General features: G+C 50.1%; 1 protein-coding gene across 44 annotated transcripts in view; it reads left to right on the forward strand.

Annotated features, from left to right (window-relative positions):
• The window catches only part of LRRFIP1 (LRR binding FLII interacting protein 1), a 146,965-nt gene that overhangs the window by 65,735 nt on the left and 61,699 nt on the right, over positions 1–19,531 (forward strand). For all 44 annotated transcript variants that reach the window (XM_036857898.1, XM_036857854.1, XM_036857863.1 and 41 more), the window contains exon 2: positions 13,602–13,688. In XM_036857898.1, the coding sequence (XP_036713793.1) occupies positions 13,602–13,688 (87 nt within the window). The remainder of the gene's footprint in view (positions 1–13,601; positions 13,689–19,531) is intronic.

Here is a 19,531-nt window from a genome sequence, read left to right on the forward strand (position 1 = left end):
GCACAGGTGAGGCCAGGCCGCTCTTGCCTGTCACCCGTCGGTCCTGCCGGGCACACACAAGGTCATTTGTGGCCATCACGCCCTCGCTTGTAACTCCAGTGTGTTGAGACTGTTGAAGGAAGTGTGAGCATCGCTCATCTCAGAAAAAAATTTTAAAAGTATTAACAACAAGAGAACTTTATTTGCATGGGAGATGCTGTGCACTGTTTTGTTTTTTTTTTTAATTAATTAATTTTATTTATTTTTGGCTCCATTGGGTCTTCGTTGCAGTGTGCAGGCTTCTCGTTGTGGTGGCTTCTCTTTGTTGCAGAGCACGGGCTCTAGGCACGCAGGCTTCAGTAGTTGTGGCACGCGGGCTCAGTAGTTGTGGCTCGCGGGCTCTAGAGTGCAGGCTCAGTAGTTGTGGCGCACGGGCTTCGTTGCTCCACGGCATGTGGGATCTTCCCGGACCTGGGCTCGAACCCGTGTCCCCTGCATTGGCAGGCGGATTCTTAACCACTGTGCCACCAGGGAAGTCCTGTGCACTGTTTTTTTTTGTTTTTTTAAATTTTATTTATTTATTTATTTATTTATGGCTGTGTTGGGTCTTTGTTTCTGCGCGAGGGCTTTCTCCAGTTGCGGCAAGCGGGGGCCACTCTTCATCACGGTGCGCTGGCCTCTCACTATCGCGGCCTCTCTTGTTGCGGAGCACAGGCTCCAGACGCGCAGGCTCAGTAGTTGTGGCTCACGGGCCTAGTCGCTCCGCGGCATGTGGGATCCCCCCAGACCAGGGCTCGAACCCGTGTCCCCTGCATTGGCAGGCAGATTCTCAACCACTGCGCCACCAGGGAAGCCCTGTGCACTGTTTTTATTCATCAGCTTGAGCGTGGGTCGTTGTTAAGCCAAAGATTGTGTTGCGAAGTTTGAATAGGTAAATGTTGTTCGTCTGCTCTCGATAAAGGAACATGAATAATTTTGTTCCTGATTAAAATGTTTGTTATTCTGGTATGTTTTTCCGAGAAGCAAAGTCAGGAGATTTCCAGTAGCAAAATGGGGAAAGAGAACTCTACGGACAGTCTCAGGGTGCAAAGAATTCACCCCAGTGTAGAGACGTAGCATTTCAGAGGCAGAGGGAGCACCCAGAGGTCACGTCACCTGGTCCCCTTGCCCCCCGGTGTTGAGGGCTAGTGTTCAAAAGTGACGCAGTTTGTCCAGTTCACATCATGCGTCAGCAGCAGAGCCGGCGCTGGCAGCTTGGTCTCGAGACCCCTCTCTGGACAGTCTCTGTCTTCGGAAACGCAGGGCCCCGCTGAGAACACCGCAGTCACAGCCGCGAGAGGTGGCTTTTCCACCTGGTCCCCCACGAGCCGGCTCCTAACAAGCAGTTACGTAAAGTGGCCTTGCGAGGTAGAGGCTTCTTTGGAGGCTGCTGTTTTATCATAAAATTCTGTGATCATTTTACAGTCCATAAGTCATCTGATTTGATTTTGATGGAAGCATAGTGTTTTAAATAACCAGTTAAAATTTAGTCCTTAACTTTATGTCCTCCAAATCGTCAAGTAAAATTGATAACGTGTCTTGTTTATTTTGTGGCTTAAGCACTGGCCCCCAGACCTGTGCCCTGAACCTGTGGCTGGCTGTTTCAACAAGCATGGCCGTGCAGTAGAGGGGTTCATTCCCCCCCATCCCACCCCGAAGTTTTAAAACTGTGGTTTTGCAGCTCTCTCAGACCCAATGCCCCTTTTTTATAACAAGTTTTAACATCCTTATTACTAACCTGAAATGAAGTTCCCAGGTGGTAAAATCTCCCTTCACACATAATTTCAAGTCAATATAACGTTTTAACTGTAACATTAAAAAGAAATAAAATGAAAGTAAATTGCAGTGACAGAATGTGAATATTGAGAGTAACTCTTGGGAAGGTTCTGAACAAAGCCATGTGTGATCTTCCCTTGATTTCCATGCAGATTGCATTCCTGGAATATTCAGTGTATGTTAAAACTACTCAGAATGTATTTTGAATTTATAAGTGAGTTGGAATGAATTTGTAGGTCTGAAAGTTATACTGTGGTTTTTCTATCTGCTTGAGTAGCCAATGGGAAAGTTCCTCATTGTGCGGGCCTGAGTACAGGATGGTTGGCATACCATGCCCTGCCCCCTAAATGCCATTAGTCCCCTCCTCCAATCACTGTGAGTTCCCAGCACCACCCCCCAGCAGTTCCAGAATGCCCTCTCAAGCGTTGGCCCTTCCCCCATTGACAACTGTCATCCCACAGTGCCTTCTTCTCCGTGGCCATCATAATTACAGTCATGGCTGAAAAGAGCAGGCCCCCTCGTGGGGGAACTTACCGTGATTGCCTGAGCGAGGGGTTTGGAAAGATGAGATGTTGAGAGTGGAGTAAAATGCACGTGGCAGCTGAGGGACGCGGGGGCAGTGGACACATGTGGTACAGAGGCCAGGATTGCCACTGTTTCTGAGCTGCCAGCTGGTATACGCTCCCTCTCCTGTTCCTGCCTGTGCAGGAGAACGCATTGCCCAGTCTGCTTGGTTGCTTTGAATAGCAAACTATTTTTAGAATCTACTGCATATGAGGAGTTGGGGGTTTACATAGAAGACAAAAGTTGGTAGCTGTTGCCACTTCCTGTAGCAAAGTCAACTCAGGAAAATCATAAAGACCAGAGAGGAAATAAATAAAATAGAGATTAAAAAATAGAAAAGATCAATAAAACCAAGAGCTGGTTTTTTAAAAAGATAAACAAAATCAACAGACCTCTAGGCAGGCTCACCAAGAAGAAAAAGAGGGAGGACCCAAATAAACAAAATAAGAAATGAAAGAGGAGAAATAGCGACTGAGACCACAGAAATACAAAGAATTATAAGAGAATACTATGAACAGTTATATGCCAACGAACTGGACAACCTAGAAGACATGGACAAGTTTCTAGAAACATAACAGTGTGCCAAAACTGAGTCAGGAAGAAACAGCTAATTTGAACAGACTGATTACTAGAAGTGAAATAGAATCTGTAATTAAAAACAAACAAACAAAAAACCTCCCTGCAAACAAAAGTCTAGGACTAGATGGCTTCACTTGGGAATTCTACCAAACATACAAGGAAGAACTTATTATAGGTATCCTTCTCAGACTATTCCAAAAAAACTGAAAGGAAGAGGGAACACTCCCAAATTCATTCTATGAAGCCACCACCACCCTGACACCAAAACCAGACAAAGACACTACAAAAAAAACAAAATTGCAAGCCTATATCTTTGATGAATATAGATGCAAAAATCCTCAATAAAATATTAGCAAACTAAATACAACAATACATAAAAAGGATCATACACATAATCAAGTTGGATTCATTCCAGGGTTGCAAGGATGGTTCAACATACGCAAATCAATCAATGTGATACACCACATCAACAAAAGGAAAGACAAAAAACCACATGATCATCTCAATAGATGCAGAAAAAGCATATGACAAAATTCAACATTCCATTCATGACAAAAACTCTCACCAAAGTGGTTACAGAGGGGACATGTCTCAACATAATAAAAGCCATTTACGACAAACCCACAGCCAGTGGGTTTTCACTCAGTGGTGAAAAGCTGAAAGCCTTCCCGCTAAATTCAGGAACAAGATAAGGATGCCCATTCTCACCACTTCTATTCAACATAGTATTGGAAGTCCTAGTCATAGCAACCAGACAAGAAAAAGAAATACAAGGTATCCAAATTGGAAGAGAAGAGGTAAAATTGTCACTATTTGTAGATGAGATGAAACTCTATATAGAGAACCCTAAAGTCTCCACACAGAAACTGTTAGAACTAACAAATGAATTCAGCAAAGCAGCAGGATACAAGATTAATATACAGAAATCTGTTACATTTCTTTACACTAATAAGGAAGTATCAGGAAGATAAAGTAAAAAAACAATCTTGTTTAAAATCACGTCAAAAAAAAATACCTAGGAATAAACTTAAACCAAGGTGGTAGTAAAAGCTATCTGCTGAAAATTATAAAATGTTGATTAAGGAAACTGAAGATGATTCAAAAAATGGAAAGATATCCCATGCTCTTGGACTGGAAGAATTAATATTGTTAAAATGGCCATACTACCCAAAGCAATCTACAGATTGAATGCAATCCCTATCAAAATACCCATGACAGAATACCCATAGAACTAGAACAAATAATCCTAAAATTTATATGGAACCAAAGAAGGCCCAGAATTGCCGAAGCACTTCTGAGGAAAAAGAACAAAGCTGGAGGCATAACCTTACCAGACTTCAGACAGTACTACAAAACTACAGTAATCAGAACAGCGTGATATTGGCACAAAAACAAACATATAGACCAATGGAACAGAATAGAGAGCCCATAAATAAACCCACACACTTACGGTCAATTAATCTACAACAGAGGAGGCAAGAATATACAGTGGAGAAAAGACAGTCTCTTCAACAAGTGTGCTGGGAAAACTGGACAGCTGCATGTAAATCAGTGAAATTAGAACACTCCCTCACACCGTATACAAAAATAAACTCAAAATGGTTTAAAGATCTAAATATAGGACATGACACCATAAAACTCCTGGAAGAGAACATAGGCAAAATATTCTCTGACAAATTATAGCGATATTTTCTTAGATCTCCCAAAAGCAGTCTCCCAAGGCAAAAGAAATAAAAGCAAAAATAAACAAATGGGAACTAATTAAACTTAAAAGCTTTTGCACAGCAAAGGAAACCATAAACAAAAGGAAAAGACAACCTACGGACTGGGAGAAAATACATGCAAAGGATGCGACCGACAAGGGCTTAATATCCAAAATATACACACAGCTCATACAACTCAATAAAACAAACAACCCAATCAAAATATGGACAGAAGACCTAAATAGACACTTCTTCAAAGAAGACATACAGATGGCCGACAGGTACATGAAAAGGTGCTCAGCATTGCTAATTATTAGAGAAATGCAAATTAAAAGCACAATGGGGTATCACCTCACACCAGTCAGAATGGCCATCATTAAAAAGTCTACAAATAGTAAATGCTGGAGGGGGTGTGGAGAAAGGGCAGCCCTCCTGCACTGCTGGTGGGGATGTAAGTTGGTGCAGCCACTATGGAGAACAGTATGGAGGTTCCTTTAAAAACCAAAAATAGAGTTGTCATATGATCCAGCAGTCCCACTCCTGGGCATATATCCAGAAAAGACAAAAACTCTCATTCAAAAAGATACGTGCACCCCAATGTTCATAGCATTGCTATTTACAGTAGCCAAGATATGAAACAACCTAAATGTCCATGGACAGAGGAATGGAGAGAAGATGTGGTATATATACACAATGGAATATTACTCGGCCATAAAAAAAAGAATGAAATAATGCCATTTGCAGCAACATGGAGAGACCTAGATATTGTCATACTTAGTGAAGTCAGACAGAGAAAGACAAATACCATATGATGTCACTTATATGTGGAATCTAAAAATAATACAAATTAATCTATGTACAAAACAGAAACAGACTCACAGACTTAGAAAGCAAACTTATGGTTACCAAAAGGGAAGGGGAGGGAGGGAGGGAGGCAGAACAAATGAGGAGTTTGGGATTAACAGATACTAACTACTGTATATAAGATAGATAAGCAACAAGGATATATCTTACAGCACAGGGAATTATATTTAATATCTTGTAATAACCTATAATAGAATATGATATGAAAAAAATAACTGAATCACTTTGCTGTATACCTGAAACTAACACAACATTGTAACTCAATCCTACTTCAAGAAAAAAAGAAAAAAAAAATGGCAAGTCAGGAAAGGGATTCTGTATCACAGCCTCATGGTTCCTTTGCGCCGTCTGCAGCATGTTGTAAATCACTTTAACACGGGGCTGTGTGTGTCCACCAGCTACTCTGAGATTTCAGCCTTGCCCAACAGGAGCTGTAGTCCTTCCTCATTCCCAGGAACAGTCACACGTGGAGACAGAGGGCCCCTGCTTGTTTCTAAACAGAACCAGTTCTTTGTCACACTGCAGGCTTCAACTGCATGATATTCCTATTATATTCACATGAGTGAACCTTAAATTCATCCTTTAACTTTTCCCAAGAGGTTATAAACTACAGTGGTAACATATCACGTGGCCTGAAGAAAATCCTGCCATCACAGAGCATTAGGGTCACTGATTGGCACGTCAGTAATGAGCAGGAAGTCTCCCCGGGCTCTGCGGGGCAGACTGGGAGCAGCTCCCACGGCATCACATCGGTGCCTTTCCAGGCTCCAGGCCGTCCTCCTTCCAGGTGGAGGAAATGACGAAAGCCGCTCAGGCCCATTTCTCAAGAGTCGTCCTAGAGTTACGGCTCATAAACCCCTCCCAGCTTCCATGTAGAATTCTGGAACCCCAGGAGAATTTAATAACAGAATAAGAACTTTTTCTGGGACTGCGGGGTGAGAGGTCTTGGGATCTAGAATTCCACACCGTGCTCGAATCCCAGGAAAGCTTCGAAGCTCAGGAAGTATGCAGAGTCAGGACTCCGGAAGTCGTGTGGGGCTTTTTAGAAAGCTGTTGAGACTACGTCCTGGGCACCTCTGTCCTCTCCAAGCAGGCAAGACTTCGGTTCCACCAGTGTTTATCGCGTTTGTGCTTTCCGAAGATCATGATGTGGGGTTGAACGGGTAGGAGCCACAAAAGGATACAGATATTATCAGAGCTCTTAGAGCCCCCGCCGTCACTGGAATTGGGGTGCGGGGTACTGGGGGCGGTGTGCGGCTGCCGCACCCTCGGGCAGTGTCCGCCACTGCTTACAAAACCTCCAGCACAGACAGGAGTTCAGGGAGGAAGGAAGCTGTGCAGGGGCCCGGCTCGGAGGGCAGGGCACGCCTCACCCAGGGCTTTCTCCTCCTGTCCTGGTGCATAACTTCTCTTTTAGTTTTGCTCAATCCCCAGGCCAAGCAGGGGGCTGTCCCTGAGTTCCCTGACCCTGAAGAAAGGAGCAGCCGTTGTCTCTGGAAGACAGTTTTATTGCAGCTGGGAGTTTCTGGTGCTCCGAGCAGGAGGCCTGTCAGGGTCACTGGTAGAACAGGCGTGCATCTGTTTATCCGCTGACTTTTGTGTCCCGCTCTGGTAGAATCCACTTCTGCTCTGTGGTCCCATCTAGAACTAGAGCTGACCAAGCCCTCGGCCTAGTGCAGAGACCCATCACCAGTGTAACTCCTGTTTTTGCCGGTGACGTTTTCATATAACCCTCCAGCCTTTCTCCAGCCCAGCCCGGGTCTGGGCCGCCGAGAGAGGGCATTTCAGAGGGAAGCATCACTTTGGTTGTCTACCTCCTCAGCCAGCATGTGCGCCCCTGGGGCCGGGCCCTTGGCCGGTGGCCTCCGTGCTTCCACCCCTGGACCTGCAGGGTGCTGTAGGGCTGGTGTCCCAGACCCTGGCTGGGTGCCCCTGGCTGTTTTTAGCCATTTGTTTAGGAGGCCCTGGGGCTCAGACTTGTGCTGCTTTGTGTGTTTTTAGCATCTCTCAGACCATACATATCACCTTAGTATCGGAGTGTTGTCTTATTTATCTCTGGCAAAATAAAATGTAAAAGTGGAACTTTGGAATCAAGGGTTCAGCTTTTTAGAATTATTAGGAGGCAACTTTGGTGATAAAAGGAATCTTCTCTTCCCAACCATCTCCACCATCAAAGGGTGCCTTGCTTTAAAGCCCCGTGTCTGTAAAGCTCTGTTTATGAGGTTCCAGGTCAGGACGGTAGGATCCTGGGGGGCTGTGTCCCCTGTGAGGGGGCTGGGACTCTGGCGTTCGTTCCCCACCAACACTGGGCGGTCCTGAGAAAGCCAGGGAGCCTGGATCTCGTCAGAGGAGGCCCGGCTGGGTCAGCTCCTCCCTCCCCTCCTCCCTAATGCTGGAGGTGCGCGGGAACAGGGAGGGGGGCCCGATGGTGAGGGCTGGGGGTCAACACTGCAAGGGTTTTTAGCAATGGCGCCAGGCGACCTTCTCGTGGCAGTGAGCTTGGCCTTGGGGCTTCTTCATTTCTTTCCTTCTCTCTCTTTCTCTCCCTTTCAGCCTCTGCTCCCTTCCCCCACCCCCTTCCTTCCTTCAAAAAATGTTTTTGCTATTTATTATGAAAAATGTCAAACATACCCAAGCGGCGATGGGGTAACAGAAGGCAGAGGTCCTCGCGCTGGGGTGAACAGCCAGCTCCCTGGGGGCGGGTGGAAGCCCAGACTGGGGGCGGGTGGAAGCCCAGACTGGGGGCGGGTGGAAGCCCAGACTGGGGGCGCCCGAGGCCCTGACTCAGCGGGTCTGGGGTGGGGCTGGAGACTCTGCATCTTTCACAAGCCCCAGGGGCTGCCGCTGGGGCACAAGGGCCCCCCTTCCTGCCACCAGCCCCACAGCTGCCAGCCTACGGCCACTCTCCCCACCTGAGCGAGGCCGTATCACGTCATCCTTGAATGTCTCAGTGTGTATCTCAACAAAGATGGTCTTGGGCCAAAAAAGGAGGATTTGGGGTCCAGAGCTACGCCTGCTCCAGAGCCCCTTTCGAGGACAGTGGGCTGAGGGACGGGCAGCAGGACCGGCCCGGCCACCAAGCTCTGGGGGGGCGCGCGGCCCTGCCAGTGCCGTGCGGTCACAGCGAGCGGGCCTGGGGCTTGGTAGCCAGTGGAGGACCCACTGACCTTGACCTCCAGTGGGAGCTGACAGCCATCGGGGGTGGGGGGAGGGGAAGCCTGGGTGGTCTCGTTTCCCAAACCTTGTTTTACAGCCCTGTGCAGTTTATCGTTTGTACCCTAAATGCCATAGGTCCGTCTCCTTTGCTCCATCCTTTCCCTTCGGCCATTGTCGTCTCGCTTGAGGTTGGGAGCGCGGCGGGGAGGGGGTCAGGGTGGAGAAATGCCCCACCTCCGAGGCCGGAGGCGTCAGCAGACCGTGTGCCTGGGTTCGGGTTTGGGTGAGTGGCGTCCGACGTGGCACGGGCTGGCTCCTGGGGCCACGTGGGCCTCCTTGGGACCCTGGGCTCCTGACGTTCCCTCCAGGGCCCTCTCGCCTCTCCGCTCATCCTTGGCACGTGGTTCATGTTCTCGGGCTCCCCCCGCTCAGAAGCAGCCTCTCCTCACTTCCCGGGTCTCACGCCGCCCTCCCCACCCCGCTCCTGCTCCCCACGTTCAGCCAGAGCCACGTTTCTAAAGCGAGAGTCAGACCCCACTGTGCTCTGCCTTCTTCAGACCCGTCAGTGGTTCCGTGTTCCTTCAAGGTAAGGTTCCAGGTACCAGGGCTGAGGCTGGCGCGGGCAGCCGGGCCCTCGGGACTCCGCCGCCCTGTGCTGGCCCCTTGCCGCCCGACCCCTCGCCTGGCCTTCTCCTCTTTGCTCCTCGGCATTGGCTTCGGGCTCCCGTCCTCCAGGACGCCTTCCCGACACCCGGACGGGTTACGTTCTCCTCCAGAGCAGCCCCAGCACGGTTTCTCACCCACCGTAGCACTTGTCACTTGTACATGGTCCCCGAGAGCTTTGTGTGCACCCCCTGAGACTGGGGCCCCAAACTGCACGGTGAAAGTCCTTCCCCTGCAGTCTCGGCAGTGCCGCGAGGCCTGGGCTGGGGTGCTGATGGCCAGGAAGCTGCAGTCTCCTGCAGGCGAGGGACAGAAAGTGAAAGTGTGCATTTGGAGACTCAAACGGTGTGACACGGCCGTGACCTCAAGCATGTGAGTTTATATTTTACAAAAGTGTCGGTCTGCAAAGGATTTGTCCTGCATCACCGAAGCCCTGGCCGGGGGCACACCGACCCCTGGAACCGCTCGCCTGACGGTCGGCAACTGGAGGGCAGGGCTGGGCCTCCCTGGAAGTTTTGGGGGGAATGAACTCGTGCCTGCAGGTCACCAGGGTGGACCATCGCTATTTTGTACTTTCTGTTCGTTGGACGCCTGATCTTACCAGACATTTCCTCTCATGCTGTCTTAAATGAGCAGCACCTGTGACGCTCTGTGTCTCGCTGTTCTGTGTTCTTGGCAATGTCAGCGTTTTAGAGTGAAGTGTGTTGTCAGAGCTCTGTGCGGTTTTTCTTTTAGGCATCGCAGGCTGTGTCGGGGTTATTCTGCTGATACTGGTTTTGTGCTAATGAAGTTGGCTGTGCATAGGTTTTGTGCCCCTTCAGACGTTGGCTTGTGTATCCGTTAGCTTTTAGCCAGAGTCCCAGAAGCAAGCATGGTTGTTACCACTTCCTGTGTTACGAGAGCCTTGTTCCCCGCATATGAGTCATGGAAGAATCCTGTGAGATGTAGGTGCTTCATACGGCGGTGACTGCAAGCATTTGAAACTCTACTGAATTATTTATCTCCTTCCACATTCTAATCTAAGGTGAAGCTTGGCCACATCGATCTGTCTTCAAGGTTGGCTAGCTCGTGTCCTCACAGGGAGCTTGTCCTGTAACTTGGTTCATTCATGTGGTCCCTTTGTCAACCCAAGCCCAGGTCCCTCAGGTCGGGGGTTGTTCTCATGGACAGGACAGACACGCTGGGTGGGCGTGAGGCCCAGAGAGGAGGTGGGCCACGACGGGAGCCCTTTGCTGGTGGGTAGAGGCCCACCAGAGTAGCTGGGGTCTGATGGGACATGATTCTGGAGGCCTGCCAGTCTGGTGGGGAGGCCGTCTCAGGTGGCAGGGACCACCTGCTCAGAGAGGTGGTCTCTTTGAGGATCTTTGCTCCGGTCCCGAGAGGAGTTCGAGCAGAGGAGGGGGCTGGACGAACAGGCTGGGGAGGAGGTGGGCGTGCAGGGGCTCAGGCTCCTTAGTCACAGGGGCACCCACGCTGGGTGAGCAGGAGTCATCCCAGACCTCACCGCCTCGTGTCAGTGGTCTGCTGATGCGTGACAGATACTCACAAATGTGGCGGCTTAGAACAGCACACGTTGATGATCTCACAGTTCCCGTGGGTCAGGGGTCTGGGCACAGCCTACGGGGTTCCTCTGCTCAGGGTCTCCCAAGGCTGCAGTCAAGGTCTCGGCCAGGCTGCATCCGTTCTGGAGCTGAGTCCTGTTCCCGGCTCACGTGGTTGTTGGTGGCATTCACATCCTGCTGTTGTGGGACTGAGGTCCCATTTTCCTGCTGGCTGTCAGCTGGGCCGCTCTCATTCTTTGTCATGCGACCCCTCACAGGCCCTCTCGCACGTGGCAGCTTGCTTTTGCGACGCCGGCAGGAGTCTCTGTCTGACCTCCAGGCCCACTTTTCCAGGGCTCCCCTGATGAGGTCAGGCCCACCCTGGAGCTCTGTTTTGATGAACTCAAAGTCAGCTGATGAGGGACCTTCATTACTAGTGCATTTCTCTTTGCAGTATAATGTAACCCAGTCACAGGAGTGACATCTGTCATACTCACCGTTCTGGCCACACTCAAGGGGAGAGGAGAATGTAGAGCGTGTACAGCAGTGACGGGAATCTCGGAGACCACCCTAGAACTCTGCCTGCCACACGCCTCTCTCCCCTGTCCCCCTCTGGCAGCCCCTCCTTCTTCCAGCCTCTTTCTCACATTCTCACTCCTCCACCCCCCTCTTCTTCGTCCATGCCCTCCCTTCTCTTAAATCCCCTCGCTGTTCCTCACCGCCCCCTTCCCAAGCTGATGGGCTCTGGCTGCCTGGTCCACACCGGCTTAGACCCTGAGCCAATAGCCAGGGAGCCCAGGAAGGGCTGGAGAGGCAGCTGCACTCAGCGTGGACGCAGACCTCTTGTTGGCCCGTTGATGGGGCTATAGGGAGTCAGTGTACCCAGATGTCAGTCTATCAAACCTTCCCCTCCCCTCCCCTCCTCTCCCCTCCGTTTTGGCTGGATCTTTTTATAGACCCTGAGCGAGTGGCTCATCACACAATGTAACATGGTTTAGAAAATTGAAAATGGCAATGAGGTATCAAAGTTCTGATGCATTTGTGATTTTTGACATCCTTGATTTGAAGGACCTGGGCTTGGGTTGATAAAGAAACCACATGAACGAAGCAGGTTATAGAATAAATTCCTTTCAAGGACATTAGCTAGCTAATCTCTGACAGATCAGCTGTGGTCAATTTTCAACTTAGATTAGAACTTAGAAAGAAGACGAATTTGTAGTTCTGTGCAATGTAATTGTGGGGTGAGGGCGAGGGACGTCCTTGACATGAGGAGCCACGGTCCTGGTGGGAGCCTGCGGTACAGGGTGCCTGGCCTTTGGGAAGAAACTGGGAAACAGGACATTTGGGCCACCTCACTGCTTGCTGGCCCCAGTGACCACATCAGAAGCACGTGGCCGTCTCTGATGGCCCCGTTTTAAGACGACCTAGGGAACGGCGAAAGCTGTCAGAACTGTTGGAAGAGTCACAAGTGTATTCCCATAAAAAATTAAGTGGAAAGGATGGATTTGTTTGACACCAGAAAACCTGAATCCTGGTACCCTTGCACCGTTCACCTCACCGGGCCATTTTATCACCTGAGATAATGAATAAGCTCGAGATTTGTAGAATGCGAAACAGGGTTCAAGTGCCAGGTCCGACGGCACTGGTTGGTCCTGGTCAAGGGTTTTAGATGCTCTTGAGTAGAATAAGGCAAATCAGCTACAAGTTGACAGGTAGTTAAATGGAGCCAGATTTTGTTGGTTTTTTAAAAAATTCATTCATTCATTCATTCATTCATTTATGGCTGTGTTGGGTCTTAGTTTCTGTGCGAGGGCTTTCTCTAGTTGCGGCGAGCGGGGGCCACTCTTCATCGTGGTGCACGGGCCTCTCACTGTCGCGGCCCCTCTTGTTGCGGAGCACAGGCTCCAGACGCGCAGGCTCAGTAGTTGTGGCTCACGGGCCTAGTTGCTCCGCGGCATGTGGGATCCTCCCAGACCAGGGCTCAAACCCGTGTCCCCTGCATTGGCAGGCAGATTCTCAACCACTGCGCCACCAGGGAAGCCCCAGATTTTGTTTTAATGTAACATTTGTAACAGCTGGAACCACTCTGCTCTGGTCGAAGATGTCTTGCTTGAGAAAATATGGGCTTCCCAGTGCTCAGGTGCTGAAGGGGCAGCTGGGGGGCAGCAGGGAGTAGTGAGGGGTGACTGGACAGGAGTTCTGGAAAGCAGGGCCGGAGTCTCAGCCCTGTGACCTTGGACAGGTCTGGTGGCCTCTCCAGGCCTCTGCTTCCTGCTCTGTAAAGGGAGGGGTTCAACCAGTGACCTAGGGCCTTGTCCAGCTCTAGTGCTTTGCTCCGTGCACTAATCTGTCATCGCTCCAGAGGAAGGCAGACCGCCCAGCCCTGCCACTTACGGGCTGTGTGACCGTGGGCGCCCTACCCTCTCTGTGCCCTGGTTCCCTTATCTATTAACTGGGTATGGTAACACCGTCTCCCCAATAGAGCTGTTAACGAGGAGTCCATGGCATAATATGCATGAAGCCCTCAGAATAGCACCCATTGGCATTTAGTAAGGGGTCAATACAGGGGAGCAGTCGTGACTACTGTAACTATGGTGACCGTGATTCCTGGACCCTTTTAACGCTTACAAGTCTGTGTTACTATTTATTAAGCTCTGAACAAGAGCATCATTGTCAGCCGTGTCCTGGACAGGAGCCGCTGGTCTGTCTCCTAACAGCGTCTCCGGGTCTGTTGCAGGCGGAGGCCAGGCTGGCGGCAAAGCGCGCGGCACGAGCGGAGGCCCGAGAGATCCGGATGAAGGAGCTGGAGCGGCAGCAGAAGGAGGTAACGCCGGGCGGCTCGTCGGTTCTCGCGGGGGGCTTCCTTCCAGGCAGCGCGGGCCCGCGCGGGGCACCTGCCCCTCTGCTGTCGCTCTCGGTTTGAAGGCACCTGTGCCTGTGACTTTGGTTCAAGGTCAGGCCAGGGCGTGGCATAGCACGCGGATGCCAGATGGCCCATCCTGGACCCTCAACCTGTCGGATCCTGGGACGAGCCTCCGCACAGAGCACTTGCCCACGTGGCTCTCCCCGGCCCAGTGTTCTGGCCGGAAGGCTAAGAGGTGCTGGCTCTGGACTTGAGGTTCTAACTGTTGAGCTAGAATGCCCGTCCTCTGAATTAAAATGTGAAAGAAGAACAGGTTATTATTTGTTGAGACTAACCAGTCTCGTTTAAAAATACCTCCCCTGTGGTTTTTACACTTTTTCATAGGTTTCATGAGGCCTGAAGCCCCTGTGTGATACAGAGAACAGAATAAACACTGGATGAAATAACCAGGAAAGAAACTGCCCTCCTGGGAAGGTGGATAGTAATGTGTTTACACACCTGTTAATGCTGTTTGCTACTTTCTTTCACCACCTTGAGCCGGAGCCAGAAGCCACGTGGGCAGCGTGAGGGCTCTTTCACTCGCAGTTTAAGGGGTGGGCTTTCCTGTGACCTGGAAGCCCACGCAGCGAATGAGCGAGTCCCTCTCCATGGTCTCCGCCTTCTCCCTTGGGCCTCGGCCTCGCGGGGTCTGGGGAGCAGCAGTGCCAGGCCCACCGGCGGCTCTGCTTGTTTGGAAGATTTGAACGTGTTGTGTTGGCGAGGCGGCCAGCTGCTTTCCCCAGGGCTGATTTTCATACGCAGAGTCCGGTTTGGTTCATGTAGCCAAATTTTCAAAGTCGAACCGGTGTCTTAAAACTTGTGAGGTTTCAGATAAAACTCTGGATTTCCAGTTTCTCATAAAACCACTGCAGTTTCTGCCAGGTTCCCAAGGTCACGTTCCCTGTAGAGGCGAGGTGCCCACTGTCATTCCCTGCCTGACTGCGGGGTTTGCCACTCTGCGTGGACCTGTGTACTCGGGGGGAGGGGCGTGGCCAGGCTTGAACTTGAGGAGGAAACTTCTCCCACGTGGCTCCAAGAATCGGTTGAAGGTTACTAGAAACTCAAGCCCAGGGGGTTAGTTAGGAGGGTCATACCTGGGTCCTGATGACGGGAGGGTGGGGGCCCCCAAGGTGGCCCCCGGAGTGCTGGGGATGGAGGGGACATGTCCCTGAGAGAAGGGCCACACAACACGCCAGCGGTGACGTTGGGAAGTGGCCCGAGCAGAGGGGCAGCCATACCCCGACCGTGTTTTAGGCATCGCTTGTCCTGTAACTACCCGTAAACAAAGGCGAAACAAATATTTGAAAGTAGATCACCACACTCTCCCTCACTGTTGGAAATACAAATACAGTCGTTAAGTTCTCGTTTTTATGATATTTTGCCTCTAGTTAATTTAGTATTTTAATTTTTTGTGCTTTTCTTCTCTTAATTCACTCAGAGAAGCACGGGTTTCGCATTTTCTCAGTGCCTTTCCCCACCCAGAATCATATTTATTATTTTAAAACTGGAAATAGAGACACCTGAATTTTCATGTTAGTCATTTGGACTTTACAACTGAGCTGAAACTTCCTGAGGCTGGTGGGTCACCTGAAGCTCCTCCCCTCCGCCATTAGCTCAGTTAAGGGTGAGGATGGGAACCTGATTCATACTTGTCTGTAAACAAACTCTGGGGTCTGAACGTGACCAGGAGTCATTATTAAAGGACATTCAGAGGCATTTTCAGGAAAGTCTATGGGGTGAAGTATTTGGGCTGGAAGGTGGAGAAAAGGGACAGGTGGTGTTGTTTTGTAGACCTTTGTCACTTAACCTGTCTGAGACAGTGTCACCTGGGCTTTAGGAATCACCCTGACAGCAGCCAACAGCCGGGTACCAGACTCTGACGTAAAGAGTACTCGTTGGAGGCCACCTAATGGAATAGTTCTCTTAGCCTGGACTGGTTTTTAAGTTAGAGATTTGATTGATTGATTGATTGATTGACTGAGCCGAGCCACGCAGCTTGCGAGATGTTAGTTCCCGGACCAGGGATCAAACCCGGGCCCCTGCAGTGAAAGCGCCGAGTCCTAACCACTGGACCGCCAGGGAATTCTCTAAGTTAGAGATTTTAAATAACAAATTGATTTTTCAAACTGCCTGGCATCGACGTCTGTTTAGAATATTGCTGTCCATTCAGTAGCTACTCGCAAAGCCCCCGTGTGCAGGATGCTGCCAGCCCCTCCCCTCTGCTTTGGAAACCAACTGGCAGGGAAGCTCGGCGGTTAATGCAGTGGCTTCATCGCAGTTTGCGGGGTGAGGCTGCATTCTCCAGAGCCAGCAGAGGCTCATTCGTTCATCTGCTTCCTCTGCTTTCCCTCCAGCCCCCAGGCTTTTTTATATTAAGGCCTTGAAAGAGCTGTAAGAAGAATTTTTCAAAATATATTGTTGCCCCTCCAGGTTTTGCCACATTTGACTGAGTGGCCGCCTGGTAGTGTCTCTGGTGGCCTGTGGCTGTCCCCTCCGCTCTGTTGTTGGAGCTGGAGCACTGGACTCGGGAAAGATGACCTTGAACCTGTCAGGGGGTCTGCCTTTGGTTTTCTTGGTGGTGTTATCAGTGATAATCATTTTACCATTTGTCTCACAAGTGAGAGAAAGTTACTCTCACAAAGGTAAAATTTCTACAAAATCAAGGCCAAAATGAATTACGTAGTATATACATACATATCTATCTCCCAAATTATAATATGTTCTAGCCTTAATTATGGGCAGAATTGAATTAAATATATAGTTGATAACATAAGCAGCCTATTACAGAGTTCTTTGGCACAAGTTCTTGATTTAGAAAATTAAGGTTAAGAGGAATTCAGCTAAGTAAGAAACCATTTATTTGAAGGGCCTCCTTTCAAAGCAAAGCACCCTTTTCCCCCTTGGAGTCAAAGAAAGTCCCCTCCCATTCCATTTTAATTCTGCAGAGTGATCTGCTGCTGAACTCCTGCACTTCAGTTGCAATATTTCAAGCCGCAAAACTGCAGTTGCTACCCAAAGATGGGAAACTAAGTCAGGGCCATTTAATTTTGGTATCATTAAATGGGCGTTGGATGTCGGTGGGGGGAGGGAGGGACAGTATGGAGGGTCCCCCGCCACCTGCCACGCCAGGCACAGCACTGCCCCTCACAGCAGCCTCGCCAGGCCCTGGGAGCCCGGAGGACTGAAGCAATCTGGCCCGGCAGGAGCTGAGATTCAAGCCCAGCTCCTGTGCAGCGTGGCCTGCCCTGGGGTGTCTGGTGCCTGCTAAGGACCTCGAGCTTTGCAGAGAAAATTTGATTAAAACCTGGGAAATCTGATTAAAAATACCATAGTTTGCCTCACTCGGTCAGACACACAGTGTCGTTGGTTAGTAGATGGCATTAGAATCTTGAAATTCTTTTTTTAACATTTATTTTATTGAGGTATAGTTGATTTACAGTGTTGTGTTAGTTTTTGCTGTACAGCAAAGTGATTCGGTTACACATATACAAACATTTTTTCATATTCTTTTCCCTTATGGTTTATCACAGGATATTGAATGTAGTTCCTTGTTGTTTATCCATTCTCTATATAATAGTTTGCATTGAAATTCTTTATTCTTGCAGTAAAGACACTTAGGTGGTTCACAGGGATGAAAATGTTTTGTCGTGATTCAAGTTCCATGGAAGGTCTCGCACAAAAACAAGTTTGCTAGTTGGGTGCCCTCAGCATTCAGCCACCGCAGAGATGCTTTCAGACGTGGGAACACGTTTCCAGGGACCTTTCTCAGGATCAGGCCACGTGCCTGATGGCCCAGCCCCACGCGGTGAATTATCTGGGTGCAGAATGACACCCTGGGTGGGGGGCCTGTATCTGTCAGGCAGGAAGCAGAGAAAGTTAACTCCGGGCAGCACAGTGGGTGAGTGCAGACGCTGAATGAAGAAGCTGCAGGTGGGGAAAGCCAGGACGGGCAGGAAGGCCTCGTGGGTGATGAGAGTCAGATGGCAGAGACCTGGAGAGTGGAGAGAGGGCCCGGGCTCTGCCCCGTGGTTTGTATCGATGTGTGAGCCCAGGAGCACTGACTCATACAAAGGACAGTTTTGCTATCATAAATTCAGTGTGCTTGGGACAGGAGCACATTGCCATTTAAAGCGTTATGTCTGCTTCCTCAAAAAAGGGATTTGAAAGGTTTAAAATAAAATACGCGTATCTTTTATTTGTAGTCAGAGAGATCTGGGGTGGGGCGGGGGGCCTGGCAGGGACCTCCTGGAGCCCCTGGCGTGTGGCGGTGCCAGGACTGGGTGCTCTCACAGTCTGGAGAGGGGTCTGTCCGGGTTTTATTGACAGGCGAGGAAGACGGACCTCAATTAGACAGTTTTCCCAGAAGCTGAGCGAGTGGCTGGCCAAGATTCAGATCCAGACCTGGAAAAGCTGCAAAGCTTGTAGTCTTCCCAGTGCATCCTCTGCCTCCAAATCAGGTGCATAACCAACAGCGAAAGCAAAGGGCGGCGTCCGTGTGTTAACCTTGGGATTAACCTTGGCAGAGAGCATGCTGCCACGCGCCACCAAGGCGGGGGAAGATCCACGTAGTCCTCAGCGTTTTGCAAGCAGACGTGCACCTTGAAAAACAAGTTTTTTCCTTGGTGCTGATTCAGGGCTCATCATATAAACACAGAACGGACCTTTGTGTCCGCTGTGAACACGCTTTGTGAACACGGGAACAGCAGCTGTTCGTCTAGCTGATTCTTGACGTGACCCGTGTCCCGGGCTGGGGGAGTGTGCACGGGTGGGCCCGTGGGCGTGCACGGGCGTTCGTGTGCACATCTAGGGAGAGGAGACAGACAAGCTTGCAGGTTTGGGATGCGCTTTTAGGACTGAGGACGGTGTACAGACAACATCCCTCGGTCTCCCCTCCGCATATCACATCTCCGGGCCTGTTATTAGAAATAGCACCACAATCTGAGGTTATACAGTCTGATAGCCTGGGCACTGGCATTTTAAGTTGTTGATTAAGTGGAAATGAATATGTTTTGGAAGAGCCGTGTTTAACTAGTAGGGTTGATATTTTGGTGTAAAAATTGAGAAACACAATCCCTGTTTCCACCGGCTGGCGAGCCACCCCACCTCTGCACAGGTGCTTCTGAGCAGGACCAAGGCTTTCCTTAGCAAGGAGGTCAGCTCGGCTGCAGGCACACGGAGGCTGTGAATGCCTGGAGAGCAGTGACCGTCGCTGGGGGCTCAGGAGAGCAGGAAGCTGGCATCACCACCGGGGGGTGTCAGAGATGGGTCGTGGTTGAAGCCGCACTAGTGCCTGGGACCCTCCAAGGCCAGCATGAGAGTGCACACAGAGGAGAGGTGAGAAGTGTCACCAGTGCTGGAGGAGAGTAGACCTGTCATCAAGCCCCAGCAGACCCTGAGGACATGGGGGCCTCGAGCCGGCTGCAGATCTGTCCAGATGGCCCAGGCAGCCCCAGCCCTCCAAGCCGCCCACTGCACCCTCCAGAATGGTTCTTTTCACCCATGCGGATGGTGAGGACCGACTACATTAGCTGTGCTTGGGGGCTGTTTCAAAGGATTATGAGCTCCTTTTTAATGGATTTCTTAGGGAGAATATGTAGATATTCTTTGGGAAATCTGAGTGAACCTCTTACTTTGTTTGAGAACCTACACTAATGGAAAAAAAATGGAGGTATGATGCCCAGGTGATGTGATGATCAGAGCGCATCTCTTGTTGCTACTGACCTGATAAACATCTTTGCTGGAGGAACAGTGTTTAATAGTCATAG

Source organism: Balaenoptera musculus, chromosome 7 (genome assembly GCF_009873245.2).
Source record: "Balaenoptera musculus isolate JJ_BM4_2016_0621 chromosome 7, mBalMus1.pri.v3, whole genome shotgun sequence".
Classification (NCBI taxonomy): Eukaryota; Metazoa; Chordata; class Mammalia; order Artiodactyla; family Balaenopteridae; genus Balaenoptera; species Balaenoptera musculus.